At 34.9% G+C, this 25,667-nt stretch overlaps 1 protein-coding gene across 1 annotated transcript; it reads right to left on the bottom strand.

Annotated features, from left to right (window-relative positions):
• Positions 1-1,192: 1,192 nt before the first annotated feature.
• ALB (albumin) lies at positions 1,193-19,067 on the bottom strand (the record flags this gene model as incomplete). Its single annotated transcript, XM_079698733.1, has 15 exons — positions 1,193-1,307; positions 2,678-2,745; positions 3,387-3,519; positions 4,687-4,910; positions 5,519-5,657; positions 7,038-7,135; positions 8,470-8,602; positions 9,908-10,122; positions 11,107-11,236; positions 12,750-12,847; positions 14,767-14,899; positions 15,456-15,664; positions 16,974-17,106; positions 18,174-18,231; positions 18,989-19,067. The coding sequence occupies 14 exons, from the start codon at positions 19,065-19,067 to the stop codon at positions 2,704-2,706; spliced, it is 1,824 nt and encodes a 607-aa protein (XP_079554859.1). The 3' UTR covers positions 1,193-1,307; positions 2,678-2,703.
• Positions 19,068-25,667: the final 6,600 nt, after the last annotated feature.

Below are 25,667 nucleotides of genomic sequence, written 5' to 3' on the forward strand. Positions count from 1 at the left end.
ATGGGATCACAGTGCTTGTGTTCAAGTCGCCCTTATTTTACTTAATAATCGCCCCAAAGTACAAGGGTAGTGATGCTGGCAATTCACGTCTGCCAAAAAGAAGCCATAAAGTGCTCCTTTTAAGTGAAAAGGTGAAAATTCTCAACTTAATATGGAAAGAAAAAGAATTGTATACCGAGGGTGTTAAGATCTATGTAAAGGACATATCTTTTATCTGTGAAATTGTGAAGAAGGAAAAAGATATTCATGCTAGTCTTGCTCTCACACTGCAAACTGCAAAAGTTATGGCCACAGTGCGTGATAAGTGCTTAGTTAAGATGGAAAAAGCATTAAAATTGTACGATAAGGTATTTTGAGAGAGTGACACCACATTCACATAACTTTTATTACAGTATATTGTAATCATTCTTCTATCTTTTTTTTTTTTTTTTTTTTTTGCGGTACGCGGGGCTCTCACTGCCGTGGCCTCTGCCGTTGCGGGGCACAGGCTCCGGACGCGCAGGCTCAGCGGCCATGGCTCACGGGCCCAGCCGCTCCGTGGCATGTGGGATCCTCCCGGACCGGGGCACGAACCCGCATCCCCTGCATCGGCAGGCGGACTCTCAACCACTGCGCCACCAGGGAAGCCCCTATTGTTCTATCTTATTATCAGCTGTTGTTAATCTCTTATTGTGCCTAATTTATAAATTAAGCTTTATCATAGGTAGGTATGTACAGGAAAAAAACACAGTATATATAAGATTTGGTACTCTCTGCAGTTTCAGGCATCCACTGGGAGTCTTGGGACTTATATCCTGCAGATAAGGGAGTACTACTATATCCTTACAATCCTCTCTATCTTTTTGGTCCCCCACCTTTATTATTGAGTCTTAGTTGTAAGAAGAAGCCATGTTTTGTATGCCTTACCTATACCACATTTTCTACTGTTTTATCCAGAATTATCATAATGTTAAAATATTACATTGAATGCTTATAATCCATAACTCAGAGCAGTATTAATGTTTCTTTTACATAATTAACCCATAAGGAACTAGAAATCCTCCACTGAAATGGGGAGAGAACAGTGGAACTTTCATAGCACCTACAAAATTTTCAGGATGGCAACACATCTTTGAAAAATAACAGTCATGGACAATTATGTTAGATTCTTTTCATTTTTTTATTAATTGTAGCACAGAGAAAAGAGGCAAAATAAAGAAATTTGTGTTCTTAAGACAGGGTGTTGGTTAACACCAACAGCAAAGAAGAACAGATGAATAAGCTCTGAGTTTTCATTTCTCTTTTTTTCCTCTTACTCTCAGGGTGGGCTGAAAAACAAAAAATAAATATAATTACAGATTATAAAATGGCATGTGTTTTTTCAAATCTCTTCAAATGAATGCCAAATTGCTTAGATTGCCTTTCTGCAATTTCCACCGATGAAAACATTTCAAGCCTGTCCTAGACTCATGTCAGCTGAATTCTTCTGTTGGGCTAGGGGAGAGGACACAGCAATAAGGATTGTAAAGTCCTCTCTTTGTCACACAGGCTTTTCATCATTAGCTCTCAGGGTCATTTACTTAACTCCTACTTTTTTTTTTTTTTTTTTTTTTTTTTGCCACAACACGCAGTGCAGCTTGTGGGATCTTAGTTCCCGGACCAGGAATCAAACTCGTGTCCCCTGCAGTGGAAGCGTGGAGTCGTAACCCTGGACTGCCAGGGAATTCCCAACACCTACTTCTTACCTAAGTTAGTTACAAACAAAAAAGTTGTCTTCTCAAAGTTAGACCTCTAGGAAGAAAATCTTGCCATTTAGGACTAAAACAAATCACATATTGAAATGCCCAAATTTGCAAAGATATGAAGTTGGTTCCTTTCCTGAATGCACAATATGAAGGTATTACCATATAGGCAAAGAGCAAGTTAAAATCTAATAGTGGAATAAACATCAGAGTTAAAAAAATATGAAAATAATTCATGTTAAAAAATAGTTGGACAAATTGTTTCAAAAAGGAAGTTCATTCTATTTTTTATTATAATTTCCCCCAAAATACTATACCAAAATGGGTAAAACATGTTTATGTTTAAACATCTAAATTTTAAAGTGGGCCTTTTTGTCATAAGAAGAGAAATTCTCTTAAAGCTCAGCATGTTGACACATTGGAAAGTTAGTGGCAAATTATTTACTTGTAATAAAAGTTCACATAAAGTAGACCTATCATATTCTCCAATTAATTTGTTCTTGAGCTATATGGTTGAACCATGTGAAATCATTGATATTGAACTGTTTTCGCACATACAAAAATTCACTTTCATATGGGCCAGCCTATTGCCTAAAGTTTCCCACTCCTGAGCCAGTACGTAGTAGAATGACTCTGTCTTCTGTGTCACATTGGGTCAGAACAGGCCAGTGGTTAACTCTCAAGCCCTGGTTTGAATTTTTAATTTTAGCTCTGCCTCTCACTGGTTGGGTAGTCCTTGGGTAAATTATTTAACCTATTTCTTGATCTATGCCTTCATTTTCTCATCTGCAAAATGGGAATAATAATGGTACTCAACTCAGGCAACTATTTTGAGAAGTAAAGAAGTTAATATATATAATCAGTTTAGAACAGTGGTTAGCACTGGTCAGTTGATCTTTGCTATTTTAATAATACTATTAAAATTAGTTTTTTAACAAAATCTAAAGTGCAGTTACCTGAGATGCTTGTGGTTGTGTTCTTTTTAGGCTATGGCTTCTCGAGTTGAAACAACAAGTTTTGGACCCTAAATACAAAGAAATGACAGATGTGGGGAAAACATTAGCACCACTATTAGGATACAAAAGTAACATTTATACAGCCATTGGTGATTACAAAGTAATTTTACGTACATCACATCCCTTAATAACAGTTTAGTACTAGAATCTCTAGAAGGAAGCTCACCAGCATCATTGCCCCCAAAGGAATAAAAAAATTACTGTCAAGTCATAGGGGGAATATTAAATGATTCAGACATCTAAATATAAATTTCCACGCTAACCTGTAAAATAAACATTCAGATTCAACCAAATCACAAACCAGCATTTTCAAGAAAATGTTTAAATAAATTAATGTTTTGGTTTGATGATGTCTCTACCAAAAGATCTCAGGCTTTAGAAATATTTCTATCTATATTCATAAACATCACAACTTTAGAAACAGAACAAACATTACAAACACTTAGTAATAAACTACAGTGCAGCAGGAGATTTAAAAGAAAAAAGAGCTATTTCAGTCATTTGGTAAGACAATTGTATGAAGAATAAGATTCCTGTTCTACATGTACATAATGTCTTTCAGATACTTCAACCACTAACCCCTAGCTTGATCAAATGCAACAGCAAAGGAAATTAGACATATGAAAATGAAGACAAACAACTCCAGTACCTCCACAGCAAAGCAGGCCTCTTTCTCATCAGCTGCACAGCACTTCTCTACAAAAGCTGCAAAATTCCCCATAACAGTTTTCAGTTGTTCCTCTGTTACCTTGGGTTTGTGTTTTACCAGCTCAACAAGTGCACTGCATTTGAATGAAAACAAAAAACAAACAAACAAAAAAAAAACAGAAAAAAAGTTTACTCACTACAGAAAAATGGAGATGGTAAAAATGGTAGCGCTGCTACTTAAGATGCTACTTCTTAAAGCCAGACAACTCTGGACCTGAGGCCCAGGCTTACCATTATAAGCTTCAATAGTCTCATCTGCATAATGAGGATAATAAAATCCACCTTTGCAGGGTCAGTGGAAGGATCAAATTAGGTAATCAATGTAAATTGCTCAACATTTGTAGTGTCAGTAAATCTCAACAAATCATTCTTCAGTAAATCACTGGAAAGGGTGATGTCATTGCATTTATATGTTATTCAGATTTTGGAAGTTATGCCATATGGAAGTTTAAAAATTTAGGAGTTAAAAATGACCCTGAAAAACTTACTTATCTTGGGCTCCATTTTAAAAGTTTCTAATCTGAGAATCTTTATATTTGTTTTTTGTAATTTGCCCCATTCAAAGTTAATAGTGGAACAGCCATAGGAAATAAAACTATCCAATTCATGGGAGTGGGTGGTTCTCTTTCATTTACATCTACAGAGACAATAGTGCCAGAGAAAGAGTCATATGGGCATGACAGGTTTTGAAATATTACTTTTAAGTCTATGTCCATGATCAGAATCCACCAGAGATAATAGCAAATTTATGTTGCTAAATTTCATGCAATTATAACCCCTTGCGACAGCAATAGGGAGTCATGCCTCAGAAATCGAAATCCCAGATATTTTTAATCCATTCTCAAAAGTCAGATCTTGAGGGGTTGCCTTGTCTGTGCGTTGCCATAGAACAAACTGAAAATAACCATTCATGCCTAGAATTAAATTTTCATATGATTTCTACTAACTAATTTGCTATCTGCAAAAATGCATCAGTTCAGTTTTTTCTACTGGACCTAGCCTAAGCTGTTATTCTACTGCAGCTTTTATCCACAAGATTATTCTGAATGGTACTATTTTTTTTCTTTTGCTAAGAAAACAAAATGCTATCCATTTTATTCTTGACACTTTTATCTCCTTAATAAGGTCAATACTTAACTATTTAAGGTATATAATCACTACTTAAGGAAAAGTTGCTCATTTTAATGTACAATTCTCCCTATCAAGACTACAAACACATGCAGTAATGAAGTACTCCTCACATTTGTTTCTTGATTTGTTTCTCATTCTCGGGAAGTGTGCATAAATCTGCATGGAAGGTGAATGTTTTCTCATCAAAGGCTTTGGGTTCATATGTTTCATCGACTGTCAGAGCAGAAAAGCATGGCCGTCTGTTCACCAAGGACTCCGTGCAGCATTTGGTAACTCTTTCGCTCACTGGTGTCTTCTCGTGCAACACGCACAACCGGTTCAGGACCAAGGACAGCTAAAATCAGGCAGGAGAGCAGAAGTTCAAAGGAAGCATAATGAAAAGTTTTCCATGAACTCCTACCTTCCAAAGGACTAAAACAAATGTTATATTTTAACTAGCAACATAGAATCCTAGGTTGATGTGAGGCAACGATTTGCTTATTTTTAGAACTACAAATAATAAGGGACTTTGAAGTCTTCTCTTTTAATTAAATATGTCTACATTTTAAGAATAATATATTGAGAAAATAATTGATTAAATAATTTGAGGTGGATCCTGATCTATGTCTTGGAGTAGGGAAGAAATAGTCTTATACTGATACATTAAAGATCCAAAGAAAGTAAAAATTTAGAAAATCCCAGGATGGAACATTAAAAATTCACAGAATTTTTTCAAAACAATTTATCATTTTTGGAATCTTATCTAAAACCTCTTTCTGATGGTCAGGATAATACAGGTGACCAAATCCTGGCTGCCATTACCATATACACAAAACACACACACACACACACACACACAAACACACACACATTAGCCCACCCTTGCTTCTGAAAGTTAGCTTTGTCAATATCTAAAAGCAAAAATTCATCATTATTAACTTTATCATATTCTAAAAGACTCACATAGTCTTCAGCACAGGACATTCTTTCTGATTCAGGATTCTTACAACACTTAGAGCCCACTCTTCCTAGGTTTCTTGAGACCTCCACGAGAGTTGGAGTTGACACTTGGGGTACTTTCTTGGTGTAACGAACTATGAGCCTATAACAACATAATCCATGTGTTTTCAGCCAGGCAAGAAACTGTCTTTTTCTAACACATCAGGTCAAGCAGAGATCACTTGGCCAAATCCACTAAGATGGCTTTCCATTCATAAAATTATCATCTCCAGGTCGGCAGGGTAATGTGGGAGAAGACCTTGTCCTGAGCAACTAATTAAGCCTAGCTTTGAATCCACCTGTGCTGTATAATCTAAGTGGCTTACCTTATTGTAATTCAGTGACATTAAAATATTTATTAATTGCTTCTTTCTTTCAATAAAACCTACTGAGAGCTTAACAAACATCAGCACTGTACTTAATTTGAAAGATGGATGAAATTTCTAACCCATGAAATGGAAGGAAATATACCTGACTCAAAAGGGATGGTGCAAGGATTAAATTAACAGGAACAAAGTATGCAATCAACCTGATGTGGTATCTAGCATGTAATAATCATTTACTAAAAATGCTAATCACCGTTGAAAGCCAATGTATGACCATAATCTACTCAAGGGAAGAGACTATGTCTTGTTTATTGTTGTTATTCCTAGCACCTATAGGTAGAAGAGTGCTAACATGTGTAAGCTGAACAATAAATAACTAAATGATGTGTCCCTTCCTGTCTTAACTTCCACAGATAAGGCTCTATTTAATCAGGACATTAATCCATCATCTTATTGAGCTACTGCTACTGAAGACATACTATTTTCTGCTCTGTGAAGTATTGCTATATTTTGTTTGCTCATAAACTATTTCTTAACTTTCAAATGGCATCCTCAGTTCCTATATCCCAAGATTTGATATTTTTCCTCCTAGACTTAAGAGCCCAATTTTTTAAACTGCACTCAAATATAGGCCTCTTCATCCCATCAACTATTTTATTTCATTTTCTCTGGTCTTTTTTGATGGAGAGTGATTAGAAATGATACTTTATTTTCAAGATTAAAAGTTCTATGATGGGGCTTCCCTGGTGGTGCAGTGGTTAAGAATCCGCCTGCCAATGCAGGGGACATGGGTTCAAGCCCTGGTCTGGGAGATCCCACACACCGCGGAACAACTAAGCCCATGCACCACAGCTACTGAGCCTGCGCTCTAGAGCCTGCAAGCTACAACTACTGAAGCCCGCATGCCTAGAGTCCGTGCTCTTCAACAAGAGAAGCCACCACAATGAGAAGCCCGTGCACCGCAACGAAGAGTAGCCCCTGCTCTCCACAACTAGAGAAAGCCCGTGTGCAGCAAGGAAGACCCAAGGCAGCCAAAAATAAATAAATAAAATAAATAAATTTATTTAAAAAAAAAGTTCTGATAGGTGGTCTATAAATTGGCTTAAATATTTACTAAATGAACATGAAAAATTTAGTCAATAAGCAAAAATACTTACGCATTTTGGAATTGATATTCTCCAAGTTTTTCAAAAAGTTCACAGTTTTGTTTAATTAAATTCTGAGGCTCCTCCACAAGAGGCTGAAGTTTCTCAAACTGAAAAATAAAAGAATTGTGTTTACAACATTCTCCCTGAGGACCAGATGCAGGTTGTTTTTCATCCTTCTAGGCAGAATGAGATCCTTCCTCCTTTCTGCCCAAAGCCATGTAAATAGATTTTTAATGTCAAATCTATTATAATATGTCCAAACTGTTTATTTAATGAGACCGTATGAGATAAGTGATTAAGAACATTCAGACTCTGGAGTGCAACTGCTGATGTTTGAGCCAGGCCAACCTGACTTATGTTCTAGTTGTACAACTTTACTTCCCATCTCAAAGCTTTAGAACCCTCATTTCTAAGATGAAGAACATGGTACTCACCTCAGAGAACTGCTCTGTAGACTACCTGAGCTAGTGAAATTTAAACATAGCCTGGAATATAGTAAAAACTCAATAAATGATGGCTATGATTGTAAGTATCATCATTATTAAGCCATCTCTCCAGTTGGATCCTGAGTTTTCTGAGATAAGAGATTTTACCTTGGTCATCAGTTCCTGTGCGGCACTTGGCATATAACCAGTTTCTTGGTAGAGGAAAAAATGACTTTCCTCTGATTCTTAAGTTTGCACACCACTATATGTGCTAGGAGTACTAAATATCTCAAACATGATAAAATTCTATTTTAGCATAGCTAAATATGCTAAATATTCTCAAAACAGATTTCCTCTCCACACTTAATTTCTTGTAAAACCATTCCTAAACTGTCTCAAAAAGGGATTTGAAAATATTCTAAAGTACTAGATTTCACAATCTTTCTTATGATACTAATTCTTGATACTTAATAAAACTTGGAATCAGGTTAACTTTCTTTATATCTAAGTTAAATCTCTTAACATTTAAATTTACTTTATTTTGTTCTCAGGAGTGTAAAAAGGAGAAAAAGCATGGTCAAGATTTTGTGAAATTAGGGCTTCCCTGGTGGTGCAGTGGTTGAGAGTCTGCCTGCCGATGCAGGGGACACGGGTTCGTGCCCCGGTCCGGGAAGATCCCACATGCCACGGAGCAGCTGGGCCCGTGAGCCATGGCCACTGAGCCTGCGCGTCCAGAGCCTGTGCTCCGCAACGGGAGAGGCCACTACAGTAAGAGGCTCATGTACCGCAAAAAAAAAAAAAAAAAAAAAAAAAAAAAGATTTTGTGAAATTAGAGATTGCTCTCTTTGATCTTTCTATTTAAGGCTATTATTCCTATAATGTTTAAAAGCACAGAGTTGAAACCATCTTAAGAAAAATTCTAAATTGCACTATGTAACATTCTTGCATTATATTTCTTTCCTGTTATTAGAATCATCAGTTAAAGAGCTATATTTTTTTTCCTTCCAGAAACCTACCACTGTGGCATAGCATGCAGGAGGATCATCTTTGGCACAGCAGTCCTCCAGTGTGGCTTCATATGCCTTGGCAATTCTCAACAGCAATGAGACAGAGTACTCAGGATGCCTTCTCGCATATTCATACAAAAACCTAATTAAGATGACAATAAAATAGATTTAGTTGGACAAATGAGCAAGAAAAACTACATAATTGGGACTTCCTGGTGGCCCAGTGGCTAAGTCTCCGCACTCCAATGCAGGGGGCCCGGGTTCGATCCCTGGTCAGGGAACTAGATCCCACATGCATGCTGCAACTAAGAGCTGGTGCAGACAAATAAATAAGTAAATAAAACATCAAAAAAAAACCCATAATTAACCACAAAAGTAACTCATATCCTAAAGGTCTGAATTTGACTAAACCCCATGCAGTAAATCTTAGTGGCTAAGGACTTGGAAGTTCAGAGTTAAAGCTATCAAATCCTGGCTCTGCCACTTATTTTATTATATCACCTTAGGCAACTTATTAAAACTATCAAGACTTTGTTTCCTCCTCTGTGGAATGGGGATAATAATAGTACCTATCTCATAAGGTGAACTGTGGGAAGTACATGACGTAATCTATGTGAAACACATGCGCTCTGGCACATATTAAATGTCTGAGGAATGACACCTGTTACTATTGGGTATAATTTGTTTGATTCTGACTACACCTCAAAAAGGTTCTGATAGATAAATAGAGATATATTCTTAATTTTTTTCCTCTCTGTATGAGTAAATTCTTGATGGGTACATAATTTTATGAAATATTATTTAGTGCACAGAATACTATTATAATTGAGCAATAAAAATGCAAAGTTTATCACTACACTTACTGACTTTACATAATCATCAATTTTGTCATTCAATTGCTGTCATTTAATGCTGCCTTGCCATGCTACCAGACTTCTGGTCTTTTTAACCAAATATAAAGCACCTGGTAACATTCTACTTCTCTTTATAGTTCTTTGTTGACATCAGATATATCAATAGATAGATAGATAGATATAGAGACATAAAGATGTATCACATATGTTCACAGATATGTAAGTTCAAGAAATACTCTTTGAATGAATGCATGAATGAATAATATGTATATAATTTATGTATACACAAAATATTTCTATAGGTATTTCCAGAAATATTCCTAAGGAGTAAGGAATGAAATGGGGGTGTAAAAATGAACTTTTATTATTACTTTGTACTCTTCTCTATTGAGCATCTGCTATATGCATGTATAATTTTACGACAATTTTTAAAATTAATTTTTTCCAAAAATGTTTAAAGACTGGGAGAAGAAAGAATAAAGAAACATTGTAGGCAACATAAAGATTGTAGCAATTCCAAAGGAGAGCCTAGAATAATTTCCTAAATCCTGAGACCACATAAAACTATGAAAGATCATTCCTTATCCACTTACGTGCCCAGGAAGACATCTTTTGCTTCATTATAGTTTTTGCAAACTTCCTTATCTTCAGCAAAATCAGCAGCTAATGGGGACAGGTTTTCAGGCAACTCATCTTTTTCCACCTCAGCAATGCAGTGGGATTTTTCCAACAGAGGCTTATCACAGCACTTCGTCAGTTTAGTGGAGATTGCAGCTTGATTTTCACATATATACTTGGCAAGATCCGCCTACAAGCAAGTTGATGGAAACTTTTCAACGTAAATTGACATTGCTGTGCTGCCTCCCTAGACTTTTACTATGTTGGCAGAACAAGTTCATTTTATTCTAAGACCATACATATACCAACCTGCCTTCCGTGAATATTTTCAGTCTGTGCTGCTAAGTCTAGAGACACTGATAGAACTACTAAAACATTTCCACTTGATTTGAAAAAAACTAGTCAGTAATAAGGTCTCATATCAGTTATTTATTAATTTTATATTTCTACTGTTAAAGCATTTAAATTTTAAACTAAAATTCAGTACTGTTTTTCCAAATATTCCCCACAAATTAAGTGCAGGCATCTTGAAACCAAAAAACTAAATAAATGTTACAGATTTTTGAAAATTTAGTCAAGATCATAGTCACAGACCTTACTTACACATGTAAAATATCTGCCTTAAATTTTCTAGAAAGTGTCCTAAGAGATTAGGATTCTGGTATTTGGTCATATTTTCAGTTTGAGAAAAAGAGATATGCTAAATATTTGTATTTTTAACACAGACAGTTGAGAGAATATAGAGCAAAAATTACATAATTTCCAAAGGTCTCTTCAGATTCTAGCCTTTCTCCAACTCCTCCCACCTCATTAAAAAATCTTCTTACAAATCTATCTTTGTAACTGTCTTACTTCAGTTTTAAGCTTTTGTTCTCAGAATATGAATGAAAGGGATTACAAATTACTGAATGAGCTTATCAGATCACTTACTGAGTAGGAGAAAGAAAGAAAGAAAGAAAGCGAGGGAGGGAGGGAGGGAGGAAGAAAGAAAGAAAGAAAGGAAGGAAGGAAGAGAGAAAGAAAGAAGGAAAGAACCGCAAGGCAAGGCAAGTATTGAGCAGATTAGAGCATAGAAAACTATCTCAAACCACTCTCAGTTGTTCTGATGCTAAACAAATTGATTCTACCAACTTAAGCAAGTAAGTTACCAAAAAGTATACTGAGGATTCTTTACCCTGTCATCTGCACATTCAAGCAGGTCACCGTGGCAGCATTCCTTGTGGACTTTCGTAAGATCTGTCACTATCTTGGAAACCTCTGCAAAATCAGCCTTTGGAAATTTCTGGCTCAGGCGAGCTACTGACCTAAAGAAGAAAATTCTCCCATCAGAATATTATTAACAGGCAACATTTTATATGAAATCACTAGGAAAATACTACGTATAACAAGAAAATTTAGGATAAAATAACATAGAGAAATAATTTGTAAGATTTATTAGTTCTTATTTTAATGCTAATTCTGAACCAAATTTTTATCTTAGGGCAAAATGTTTCCTTAGGGCCTAATTATCCATTGTAGGAGTGTGTATTGTTGTTAGAAGTCCAGCAATTCATGAAAGCAGAAATCAAAGAGGGATTCTAAAAAAGGCAAAAGGCTGAGGGGCATCAGGTTTGGAACCCAGAGCTGATTTCCAGATCTGGCTTTATAGCTTATTAACAGTGTGACCCTAGGCAAGTTACTTAGCCTCTCTGAGCTTCAGTCTCTACAGAGTCACAACAACATGCTAAACCAAAGGACTGTTGTGAGGATTAAATTAGATAATACATATGAAAGCATTTTATGAACTGGGAAGTGCCATACAAATTCCAGTTATCCTTTTTTTTTTTATTAACTAAAACACATTCTTCCTGACTTCCAAAGGTCTCTGAGAAAAGAAATTTCATAACTTCTACAAAATTAGAGAGTTTTGATTCAGCATATTTTTACCAAGAAATTGATTCAGCATAATCTCTCAGCTCACTGACAAGATGTAAAAGGCTAACATCCACAAGCTTTCCCAAATCATTTCGGAGTTGCCTAAATCTGACAAAAGACACTTCTTCCCCCAAACTAATCATAGCCTGTTTAACTATGTATCATTTCGTGTCAAGGTTGTTTCGTTTATTGATTTGGTTGCTTTTGGTGGTATAGATGGTAGGGATGACAGGCGAAGATAGCTCAAGTGCCAGTTTCTAGAGAGTTTGCAAAATATCTATTTTCATTTTATTTCCTGTTCGTGTTGACTAGAAGGGAGGGATTGGTGGTGGTGGTGTGGGAGATGGAGAAGGGGAGTTCCTTGGCTCAGATACTGAAGGATGATGCTTCTAGAGCTAGCTAATAATATAAAAACAGAGGCCCAGGCAAAAACAAGACATTAAGTACAGAACTGGTGCTACAAGAAAATGAGGAGAAAACCTAATGGCTGAAATTAATTATCAGAACATAAAAAGACAAGCAGACACTTCAGATAATTGGGTGGAGGGGAGATAAAATTAAATAAAAGACCCTGACTGCAGCTTTATAAAAACAGTGGACCATTATACTAAGATCACAATCATTATAAATACATACATTATAAATACAGGAGTTTAAACACCTGTCCTAGAAGAACTAAAAAGTCCTCTAGATTCTTTGGCTACTTAGAAAAGATATGATAAAAATATAATGACAAATTGTTACTGATGCTCTGGTTTTCACCTCTGTCAAATTTCTACCTTTTAGACAACCAAAAAGATATATGTGAAAGCACTGCGTAAAATGACATGCAAGTGTACAGTTTTGTCAACTGAACCATCATCATTTACATCATTATAAAAATGCAAACTAAGTTTAAAATACCATGCTTTTAGAGCTCTTTCTCCAAATTTTTGGATACTGGTACACCTGAGTCTCTGTCTGGCAGATGAAGCCAGTACTCCTTCTCTCATAGTCTCAATCTGTAAAAAGAAACAATTTTGGAAAAATTAGAAAAGAAAAATTTTACGCAGACCACCCCTTCATAAGCTCAGATGAAACTATGGCAAATTGAATTTTAAGGAGAGAATTTACCCCTAAATTCCCAAGTATCACTATTGGCAAATAACTATTTTGTTCTGTAGGAAGAGGAAAAGTCAGTCTGCTCCTAGTGGAAACCTCCAGGTAGTTAAGAACCAGCATGGAGGCATTGCTAGGGAAAAGGGAACGGAAAGGAAAAGTGGAAGGACAGAGTACACTAATATCCCAGGTAACAGAACTTTGCTGACTTCTTAATTTTGCATATAACCCCTTTCAATGCCTCCTCCACCAACTCTCATAACATCAATAAACTCCCTGTAAAAGAGAATGCAGTGTAAATATTTATGGAATGAATGAATAAACCCAGGCTTCTAGATGCAGTTAAATTCTCCCCTACTTTAAATTCCCTTCTGATTAAAAAAGTCTTATGAAAAGAGAAACAAAAACTGTGTTGTGTTGCTGTGTAATTTTAAACATAAGTTTCCGTATTTCACTATAGCAACTTGCACTATTAAAAGAGGCAGGATATTTAGACACATACACAGCGATTCCCTCTACCAAATCCACTTAGGCAAATCTTAGAAGGAGGAAGGTGGAAGACATAGGCCTTCAAAAAATGTGAAAGATCTTTGTGGGGGAAAAGACGGAGGAAACCCTCAGAATGGGAGAAAATATTTGCAAATGAAGCAAGTGACAAAGGATTAATCTCCAATATTTATAAGCAGCTCATGCAGCTCAATAGCAGAAAAACAAACAACCCAATCCAAAAATGGGCAGAAGACTTAAATAGGCATTTCTCCAAAGAAGATATACAGACTGCCAACAAACACATGAAAGAATGCTCAACATCATTAATCATTAGAGAAATGCAAATCAAAACTACAATGAGATATCATCTCACACCAGTCAGAATGGCCATCATCAAGAAATCTAGAAACAATAAATGCTGGAGAGGGTGTGGAGAAAAGGGAACACTCTTGCACTGCTGGTGGGAATGTGAATTGGTACAGCCACTATGGAGAACAGTATGGAGGTTCCTTAAAAAACTAAAAATAGAACTACCATATGACCCAGCAATCCCACTACTAGGCATATACCCTGAGAAAACCATAATTCAAAAAGAGACATGTACCAAAATGTTCATTGCAGCTCTATTCACAATAGCCCGGAGCTGGAAACAACCTAAGCGTCCATCATCGGATGAATGGATAAAGAAGATGTGGCACATATATACAATGGAATATTACTCAGCCATAAAAAGAAATGAAACTGAGCTATTTGTAATGAGGTGGATAGACCTAGAGTCTGTCATACAGAGTGAAGTAAGTCAGAAAGAGAAAGACAAATAGCGTATGCTAACACATATACATGGAATTTAAGAAAAAAAATGTCATGAAGAACCTAGGGGTAAAAGAGGAATAAAGACACAGACCTACTTGAGAATGGACTTGAGGATATGGGAAGGGGGAAGGGTAAGCTGTGACAAAGCGAAAGAGAGGCATGGACATACATACACTACCAAATGTAAGGTAGATAGATAGTGGGAAGCAGCCGCATAGCACAGGGAGATCAGGTCGGTGCTTTGTGACCGCCTGGAGGGGTGGGATAGGGAGGGTGGGAGGGAGGGAGACGCAAGAGGGAAGGGATGTGAGAACAGATGTACATGTATGACTGATTCACTTTGTTATAAAGCAGAAACTAATTTAAAAAAATTAAAAAAAAAAAAAGACGGAGGAAGGTTTTTTTGACCACATAAAGAAGTTTCTATTGGAGGCTTAGGTTTCCTAAATCTAACCATAAGATGTCCCAAAACTGAGATTTGGTTATGAATTGGTTCTTCTATTCTTCTTCTGGGGAGTACCTTTGGTATCAGGCAGGCACCTTTATCAGCAGCTTGGCAGCATTCTGCAAAAACTCCTTTATATTGATGAGCATAGTAAAGGAGTTCTGGGGCATAAAAGTAGGGGTGTCTTCTGGCAATTTCATATAGGTATCTAAATTTTTAAACAAAAAACAGACATCCATTTTTCTATAGCAGACAGTATTGCAAGAACACTCGTAATCTACATTCTCCCCAGAACCTCCAAAATCTAAAGACATCTAATTGACCAGTTAAGCTCAATTTGCACATAATGAACTTGCCTTTGTCACTCTTTGAGTCAGTGAAAATGTTAAACTCATACATATATATACATATAAATATACACACATGCATAAATTAGTTAAATATCAGTGATATGTTATTGACTAAAATGAAATAAATTCTGAGAATACTAAATATATATATCTTTATGATATTTTAATACATGTCAACTTCAAATATTTTCATACAGATCATATCCTGTTTTGATGAACTCCAAAAGATCTTTGATCGACTTTTTCATCGTGTAGAATTTTGTAGTATCATATATTATTTCTTTGAAAATTGTCACTAGAACAGAAGCTTCAAGTCTTAATGTTGACAATATTTTTCATAATAGTAATTGTTATAATGAGTCTTGACCTATTCCATAATTTTTAATTTTGAAGATTAAAAATCTGATTACTTACTTTCCCCAAAACTTCTGTTCGTTTTCCTTAAACTCGGCACACAAAGTATCAGGGTCTGGTTTCAACTTAGGGAGGTCTGGATTATCATCTTTGTGTTTCAGTAAGCATTCATTTCTCTCAGGCTCTTGTTTCGCACAGCAGTCGGCCATTTCACCATAGGTTTCACGAAGGGATGCAACTGCACACAGTTTATCTCCAAAGAGAGTGTGCTAAGTGAAAGAGAGCAGGTGTCAAATTGCTGGGCAGAATTTTGTTTTCCTTATACCCAAAGAATAGTATAAGGAATTAATATCTTGGTAAGCCTTGGTTAGTAAATCATATAAAAATCCACATTTTTCTCAGATTTAGAGACCTTCCCTTGATTTGACCATCTATGTGTGATTTCCATAAGAATTAACTGTCACACTATCACTTATAGTGGATAAAACAGAAGGACAAAAAGACAATGACTTTAATGAATGAGCATAACTCCTATTTCCACCTGAGGCTAAAGGCTAGGAGAACAATCATTATAATAAAAACTCAAGGAAAAATATCCTCTAAGTAGCAAGTGAATTCAGATTAGGGAAGGAAGTGTTCATATAGTTTCTCATTTGATCTGCTCCTTTTTGAGAGGTTCAACTTTTTAGTAGATACCATTCAAAATTGAAGAGTAACATAATCTACCATGCATTAGTTGTTATTGTATTAAAATATAGATTTTTTTGATCTAGAAATATTTGCCTCAATGCATATTCCATTAAATGAATCCTTTCTGTCCCCATTAATTTTTATTATGAAAGTAATTATAACTTTAGGGAAAATATGCTGCTCAAGACAGAATTTATTAATTTTTTTAAAAAGACACATTTTTAAAATTCATATTTAGAGCAATATTATTGTGTGTAGCTAAAGAACTGATTCTGCCTTGAGGCAGAAGTACATATAGAGAAAAATAAGAGGAAGAAAGGCTTTAGTGATAAATAAAAAACTGCCTGTCCCCAGAAAGGTATATATAGATTAAGTGGTGAGAGAAACGTAATGCTATCCTTATATTAAAGACCAATCTGAAAATATCACAAGTTCAAAGTTCTGATTTTTTTATTGTATGTAAAAATATGAATATCCCTAAAATGAGGAATACATAGCTGTACTATTATTTTACCCGGGTAACAAAGTTAGCACAGAGATCAGGTGAGTACTTTCTGAAGATAAAAACTATACTATCATTATTAGCCTCTATGAAAAGAAACCTAACTTGAAATTTTAAAAAGAAACTTCTACAAATAAAAAATTTCCATTTAAAAACACTATGACTCTTGTGTGTGGTTTCAACAAAGAAATGTTTTTAAAATTGTGGGTATACTAGAATATATCTATCATTGAAGAAACAGTGGCTATACCCACTTTTGAGTGTTGCTTACAAATACGGTCATTTAGTAATAATTGAGAAAACTAAACTGGTATTTGTTTCCTTTTTAAACATTGAAGATTACATAAAGGAAGAAGAAATACTATTCAAAATCAGAATATACTTACAAGTGACTTGTCACAATTTGCAGCTGACTCATCAGCAACGCATGTTTTTGCAAACTCAGTTAATTCATTCACTAATTTTACATGCTCATCAAACGGGCTCTGCTGAAGATACTGAGAAAAGGCAATCAGCACCCTGAAACGAAGGACATAGAAAAATGTAGCATAATAAAATTTTAATATACAGTAGGTTGCTATGCTAGAAAACAAATAGTGGGTCTGTATATGTTCTATATTTTACACATCTTGCTTACTATTATCCAGAAAGCCTGTTCACATCAGCTATTATCTGAGGCCTAAGCGGGTATGTGTGGCTTTCTAAGCAAAGATGATTATATTTCCACCACGTATAAAAATATGTGTGTGCATGTCAGTAGATGCATACACATAGAGCAAGCAAGCAAAATGTATTCTAAATAGACCTAATTGTTAAGACTGGGGCATTACATAGGCCTTTTGACTATTTAAAACAAAAAATAAAAACCACACACATATCTTATTTAATCAGGCTGTAGAATGAGATAGACCTTGAAAAATAAACTATTTTCTCAACTTTTACTAGATTAAAAAATATTAAAATCATCTCAAGAAACCACAGAACTATTTGCTAGGTAAAAGAATTTAGTAAGCTAGTTGTGAAAGGAACTTTCCACCATGCAGGTTATATAAGAGTTCCAGGGCTACACTGTCCAAACAGTTGCCATTAGCCATAAGTGACTATATATTTAAATTAATTAAAATTAAATACTGTTTATTTTATTTTATTTTTTTTTTGCGGTACGCGGGCTTCTCACTGTTGTGGCCTCTCCCGCTGCGGAGAACAGGCTCCGGACGCGCAGGCTCAGTGGCCATGGCTCACGGGCCCAGCCGCTCCACGACATGTGGGATCCTCCCGGACTGGGGCACGAACCCGTGTCCCCTGCATCGGCAGGCAGACTCTCAACCACTGTGCCACCAGGAAAGCCCCTGTTTAAATTTTTGATCCACAGCTGCACTTGTCATACTTAAAGTACTCAATAGCCACATGTGGCCAATGGCAACTATATTGGACTACACTGATATAGAATATTTGCATCAATGCAGAAAATCCTATTGGACAGTACTGTTCTAGAATCTTTGATGACAGTGGAATATAAGGACTTCAAAATTATAACCAATACTATTAGAAATGTTAAATTTTCATTTTTAAATATTTTAACTTACAGGCCTTTGAAATTGTCTTCTCCCAAATCATTAAACCGATGAGCAATCTCACTCTTGTCTGGGGGGAAAAAAAGGGAAAAAAAAAGATTTGCTTTAAATTCTAAAGAAACAACTGGTTAAGATATTATTTTTTATGTTTCTCTCCATTTGACTTAGGTATTCATTTGCTCCAAGATATGAGCTCTGACTCCCAACAGAAAATCTTAGGATGATAGTGAACTATTTCTTCTGCATTTAAGGAGAAGAGTTATTTAATCTCAAATGATACTATTTGAAAAATCATTAAATATTTATAGCTTTATATTCAAACCTGGATAAGATCTAATGCCTTTGCAGTGTCTATTAACAGCCACTGAGAGGACAGTCTGAAATGAAAAATATAAATACATAAAAATATATATATATATATATGAAAAAATATATAAATATATATATAAATAAAAAGTTCTATTTATAAGATTAAAAACACAGATTTTATATTTTTTTATATAAATTAAGGTACAGTGGATAGACCTTTGGGAATCTGGAGTTTTGAATTCTATCTTCAACTATATTCTGTGAAGTTTAATTCACTCTGCCTAAGTTCCCTCATGTGCAATAGCAAATAACAGTTACTAAACAATTCTCACTACTTATTTCACCTAGGATATTAGAAATATAAGATAACTTCTTAAGGGTTCACAAATACAAAATATCGTAACAGTCTAGAAAATAAATGCTAAAGGAAAACTTACTTCATTAAAGATTCAAGGTTTACTGAAACCTTCTTTTATTAGGAAAATAAAAGTTGAACGGTAGAAAAATAGAATTCTTACGTGTATCTCGACGAAACACACCCCTGGAATAAGCAGAGCTGAAGAGAAAGATAAGGGAAATAAAAGTCACCCACTTCATTGTGCCAAAGCCTTGTGGGGTTGATAGAAGAGAAAATGTAGGATGAATAGAGGGAGATCAGCACTAATATACTTCTTTAGCCAATAATTGTAGATTATTAACTAGACTCATCTTTGTATTTCATTGGCTCACAACTGATTACAAAAGTCATAGTATTCTTGCCAAAAAAATTGTTTGACTAAATCCGTTGCGTATGTTTGCGATCTGGAACTGTTTTCTCCACGAGACCTTGTCAATTCATTAGTTATGTAAAACACCTTATCAAATTTTACATAAGAGTTTAAACAATTTGTACAATTACCATGTTCTCTGTGATTTACCATTTGAACATTTGAGTTTTCAGTATTTGCAAAAATTTAACCAAACCAATAACTTAGCTTGGAAATAACATATACTAAAAGAGCTAAGCTCTGAATTGTATCTATTACTAATTCAAACTGTACTTTTATTGATAAATAATGAAAAATGTACACATACACACACATTTGAGAACTAAGGAAAAGCCATAGCAACAATAATGACTGAAATGGATATTCAAAAGTCCTACATTTTCATCTCAGCTCTGGCCCACATGTGGTTCAGGCCCTAGAGCAAAGTACTTAGAGGCAATGTGGGTATCTCTCATGAAGTAGACATGGGGAAGAAAATGGACACAATGGCAGTAATGATGATCTTTGCCATCATAATATACACAGGACAGGCTGAGCCTGATTACACCTTTAGTGGTTATAAGAATACTAGATCTTCTTTACCAGGCATCATATTCTTTCTATCCCTATTTCACGCTTTTTTCCTTTCTCTCTTTTAATAAAAAGAGAAGTCACATGCTCTTTTTTAATGTTATTTTAAATTTCAAAATAAATTTAACTTCATGTCTAAAAACAAAGCAAAACAAAGATAATTTTTTAAAAATGTTTTTAAAAAACTTCCTTTCTTACTCTCCCCACCCAAGATTCTGATCTCTACCTCTGAATGACTATTCTCTCTCTGTCCTTTTGCTCTAAAAGATGAACTATGCATTTCAATCAGTGGGAAAATTGACCCTCTCTGATACTACAGAACAATAATTAGTACCAAGTCAGTCGTTTCATTTAATTAAATAACCGAGTCAATTAAAACTGTCAGTCATTTTGCCGTATGGCACATATAGACTCAGAGACTAGTAAATACTCAAGAGAAGAATTATTTTTCCTATTCAGTCATATGGTGAAAGAAATACACTTTCTATGATCTTATTTTATTTTATTTCATTTTCAGAGTACTAATTAAATAATCAAGCACAGAAGAGGAGATAATAGAAAAACAGGTGATAGATTTTTAGATAGGTGACAGAGATGGGTAATATACATTCAGATGATAGCTAGCTAGCTAGAGCTGATAAGAGTTTTTTTAATGGCTCAAGGGAGTCCAAATAAGGGAGCCAGACTTGTCTTTCCAGCCATAGCTGAACAGAAGTAAATGAATATCTGCCTATGGAATTATTTCCATTGGAGAAAACCATTTCTTTGAAGCCTGAAATTGTATACTGTAAAAGAAAGAAGGAAACTATGCTGATTTTCTAAATAAAAAAATAATTCCTTTTTGGGTAAATGAAGTCAACTTTTCTTTTAGCCTCCAAGAAAAAGTAGGCACTTTTATTTGAAGTCAGTATTCAACCCTGGCCTTTTCCTTAAAATGAGTCTTCTGGGCTTGATCAAACACACAGTCCTTATCATTGGACTTAATTGTATGACTAATTCACAAAATCAGGCCTTTAGCATTCACACATATACTTTGTGCATATTTTTTTATTTAACAAATGAAGAGAATAATAATATTAGTTTTTCCACCTACTTTGCACTCTAATATTGTACAGTACTATAATAGTAATATAGAAAACCAAAAGAAAATCAAATTCATTATGATTCTAGAAACCTAAAATTGATATTCCTATATTTAATGAAGATTGCATAATTTTCAAATATAAAACTGAAACACCTGAAAGAATCTTACTAAGAGTGTCAGTAATGCATTTTCCATATGTGTATCCTTTTTAAAGACTAGCAGATGGTTGAGAAATTAAAATATTTAATTCTTAACACTATCTGTTTAAAATTTATCTTAATTAATAAGTATCCCTTGAATATTTGCATTTTGTGGGTTCCCAAAGTAAGGGTACCTACAGTTTTCTTCAAATAATTCTGCATGTACATTATAAACTGAAAGAAAAATGAAACTACATAATTGTTGGTTATTTCTAAATATTCTGTTCTTCAAGCTTTTAAAGTCATATTTAGTTAGTCATCAAAGGAGTCTGGCATGGGAGTAAATGCAAATATTTAAACCAAGAGTTAACAATATGTCTTACAGATTCTAGTTTCTTTTTATGGAAAAAGTTTAAAGAGAGAGTGGTTAAGATGATTACTTCATATGCAAAGATTAACAATGTACTGATCATTTAGAAGAGAAAAAAAATACCTCAGTTGAAATATAACTGGGAATTAAACCTGAGCCTTTATCCCTTTTGTCCTTTATTTTTGCATTCATTTTGACAGGATAGAAAAGTCAAAGTTTTGAAGCAAATGAAATCTCTCTTGAGACCAGTCCTCTACTTCCTTGCCCTGCTAATTATAACTTTAAACCTACAGCCTCCTACCACACTCTGAATTCCTGAAGTTTCTCACCAAGTCATCCAAACCAGCTTTCCTTCCAACTGTCCATCTTCTTGGTCCAGCCCTTATGCCATCTCCTTCTGTGATAGATTATTACATCTGGGTTGTCTTCTCTTAGGAAAAAAGTGAAACATATGCATTAAAATATGGCAACAATGTTGGATAATAGCCTCAGTATTTTAATAGAGACTTTCTAGAAACATTTAACCCGAAGTCATTCCAAAATAAGGGAAATTTGGATCTTTCTGGAGAGAAATTCAAGAACAAAAAAATCTCTTCTAAGCATTTTTCCTACTATACTATGGACATATGTGTGGACAGGTAGGGTAGATCCTACCTATCATGAAGGCTCTGGACTGCTTTCTAAAAAATACGAAGGGTAGAAAAGTAAAAGGCCATTAAGCATCAAACTAACTAATTGAAACATGGCAAGCAATTAAATTTCTTGTTCACTTGTGAAGATATATTTCCCATTAATAAATAAGAAAATAAATTGTCCAAATTGTATGAACTTATATAGGCATCTAATGCAAGCAAAAAATTGTAATGTAATGCAAATATCAATTGTCCCCTCATGTTCCTCCATAAACAGTTGCATTAGTGAGAAAAGTCTTTGCTGAAAATTTCATAGGAAACAAAGAAAAGAAAGTTCACATTATGAAAACCACACTAGATCACCATTGTTGGCTTGTCCCATCTCTTAAGTCCTTCTCTCTCCAAAGCTCCCATGGCAGGAGGGTCCCTTTTCCACCTTTCCTCATGTTACTCTGGGCTTCTAGAAATTACATGTACCTTCTCTCAGATTTCCTAACCATTTACTTCAAACTTCTCAACTCTTGACTATGCAGTTTAATTCAGCTCAGTGTCAATTTCTAGCTCCAAACTTGAACACACAGATCTAGTTATATCTTTATGCTCTATGGGTCAAGTTGAATTAACTCATCTTTAAGGGGGCTTCCCTGGTGGCGCAGTGGTTGAGAGTCCGCCTGCTGATGCAGGGGACGCGGGTTCGTGCCCCGGTCCGGGAAGATCCCACATGCCGCGGAGCGGCTGGGCCTGTGAGCCATGGCCACTGAGCCTGCGTGTCCGGAGCCTGTGCTCCGCAACGGGAGAGGCCACAACAGTGAGAGGCCCGCATACCGCAAAAAAAAAAAAAAAAAAAAAAAATCATCTTTAAGCACCCTTCTACCTTGAACATTCTGTGATTTCATATTCCCAATGAAACAGTCATAGCATGAGAAAAGGGTCTGACTGTTAGAATGAATATAACAAGTTAGGAAATTGGGATACAAATCTGAGAATTGGTCCATTGCTAAGTTGCCCAGTGGCTCATCAGGCATTACTCGCTATCCAATTCAGGTTAACATTTTTAAGAAATGAAAAGATCATTTAACTTGTCTAAATTATGGAAATAAAATGACACTTTCTCATATCTTTCTAGCATTTTTCCAATCCAAGAAAAATATAGCTAATGCCTGAAATCCATGTTTATCCATTCTATGTATAAGTTAACAACAAATGGTCTATAAACATAGAAATTGAAATTAATACTAGTAACTCCTATCTCATAATAGTAGCTACAGATGGACATCAAACAGAAATTAATACACTGCTGAGAGTTTAATAGTGCTTAGTCTCTTCATATTCTATATTTTTTTTCAAATATAATTCAAGAGACTTACTACCTAAAAAGGAGATTAGTTTAAAGGTACAAAATGGAACTATTTTTAACCTCTTGTAAAGCAACAAATGTTGTGTAGCTAAAATATTCTTATGTTAAAACATTAGTGGATCAAATTTAGGAAGTTTTCATTAAAGGATAAAAATTGTTTTCTCCTCATGTCTTCTAAAGCTTAAAAGTAATCAAATGTTTTGTAATCTTACAGTGCTGGACTTTAGCTGAAACTTCTCTGGCTGGCCACCCGACTGAGCCATGAAATTTAAGTCTTGAAATTCTCGTCACCTTTTTAAGCATCCATATATGGGTTAACATCAAGAAATGAATTATTTGATCCAAAAAAATTTGTAACTTTTAAGAAACATATCAAATAAATAATTGGCCTAATCTTTTTTAAACAGAAATTCATCTCTAACCTAATTATAATAAACTATACAATGTAAATATTTTAAATGATTTTAAATATAATTATTGCACATATAAGCAATGAATTGTTCAAAATTAGTTTTTCATGATGTAGACATTGGAAAGAAAAAAATTATTTTATTAGAATAGTATTTATAGTTTTGAAGTTTCTGTTTGCAAAAATAGCCATTTGATAATAATATGTTACTATAAAAATATGCATTCAAATAGCATAAAGAAGTAATTTCAGTAATGTATGATGTTGACAATGGCAATTTCTTTCCAAAATACTTTTGATTCACAGTTGTGAGATATGCAGTATATTTATTACATGTAGTTTAAATTATTAGATGAAATATATAAGTTACTATTTCAATTTTAATTTTTACATTTACATTAGATATTCATTCATTCATTAAAATTATATAAATTGGTCTCTCAGCATTTAGTGTCTTGAAGGCAAACACTGTTATTGATGAGTTCAAATTTCTCTTTGTTATTACATGGAAAATTGGCAAAAATTGCACATCGAGAAGCATGGTATCTAAAAGCAAACATTGTCCTAGCATCAACAAACCCATTATTTATTTAGGAACACCAGTGTTCTTGCTGACAGGGCACAATTCTAAAAATAATGTTTCAGGCTTATTTTATTACTTATTATTTTAAGCAGTACCACCTAGTCTTTCATTCATGTGAAAGAAATGTATCAAATGTTCACTATATGCTCAAAATGTATTGAATGCTCACTAAATGCCACGCATTTCCTAGGCTATGAGGATACAAAAGATTAATAAAATACAGTCCCTGACTTTAAAGTTCTTGAAGACCTCCCTAGGTCTTGAAGCCCACAGTTTAATAGGGAAGATAGAACCATAGAAAGGTAATTACACTGCAACATTGTAAAGTGTTGTGCATGTAGAACACAAGGTACTCCTGAGGTGATAAAGAAGTATCAGAGGAGAAGCTCTAAATTCAAGGGCAATCTTGTCCATAAATAAGATACGTGGGCTCTAACCTCTTCAGGTAATGATGCAACTCAACAGACTGTAAAGCTTCAAATTTGCACTCTCTGGATTCATTTTTGTCTATGAAGGAACTTTGCCTGAAGAAATGGAATGAGTAGGTAGAGGGCTGAGGGAAGTAAGGAGGGTAAGAATATGTGTAATTTCTAAATGTTTGATAAAATACCAAAATGCAGAAGGCAAAGAGTTAGACCTGAATTTTAAAGACAATGAAATTTCCTGTAGGAGTAAGAAAGAAAAGAAAGGCAGGGTGGCAATCAGAAAAAAGGAAAGCAGAATTTTCAATTATTTGGATTTGCAGGCAAAGCTAAGGATGAGATTGGTCATTTGAATATTATAAACCCCAAAGAACTGTATTGCTCTGGTAGAAAGCTACAAAACTTCTATGGGGAAATAGTTCATCTAAGGTGACTGACAAAGTCAGTAGACCACCCAAATATTTAGTGATAAAACAGTGTTCTTGATTCAAACCATATTTATTTAATAATACCATGTGCCTGGAAGTCTGAGAGGGCTTTCCCAGGGATGTGAGTTTTAAACTGAGAATTTTTAAAATGGGTATAAAGAAAGATGAAAGAAAATAGCCTTCCAGGCACAGGGGACAAAATATGGAAATGCTTGAGAAAAGAAAGAGCATGAAAGAAACTGAGAAAGGCTAGAGTTGAGGGGAAGCACAACGTGAAATGAGATATGAGAGTAGATGGTTTGTATGTCATCTTATCTACAGTAGTATATTTGGTTTTCATTCTAAAAGCAATGAGAAGTTGAATGATTTTATTAGCCCAATGATATAATCTGATTTATGCTTCAGAAAATTACTCTGGTTGCAGTGTAGGGAAGA

This window comes from Hyperoodon ampullatus, assembly GCF_949752795.1.
Source record: "Hyperoodon ampullatus genome assembly, chromosome: 1".
Lineage (NCBI taxonomy): Eukaryota > Metazoa > Chordata > Mammalia > Artiodactyla > Ziphiidae > Hyperoodon > Hyperoodon ampullatus.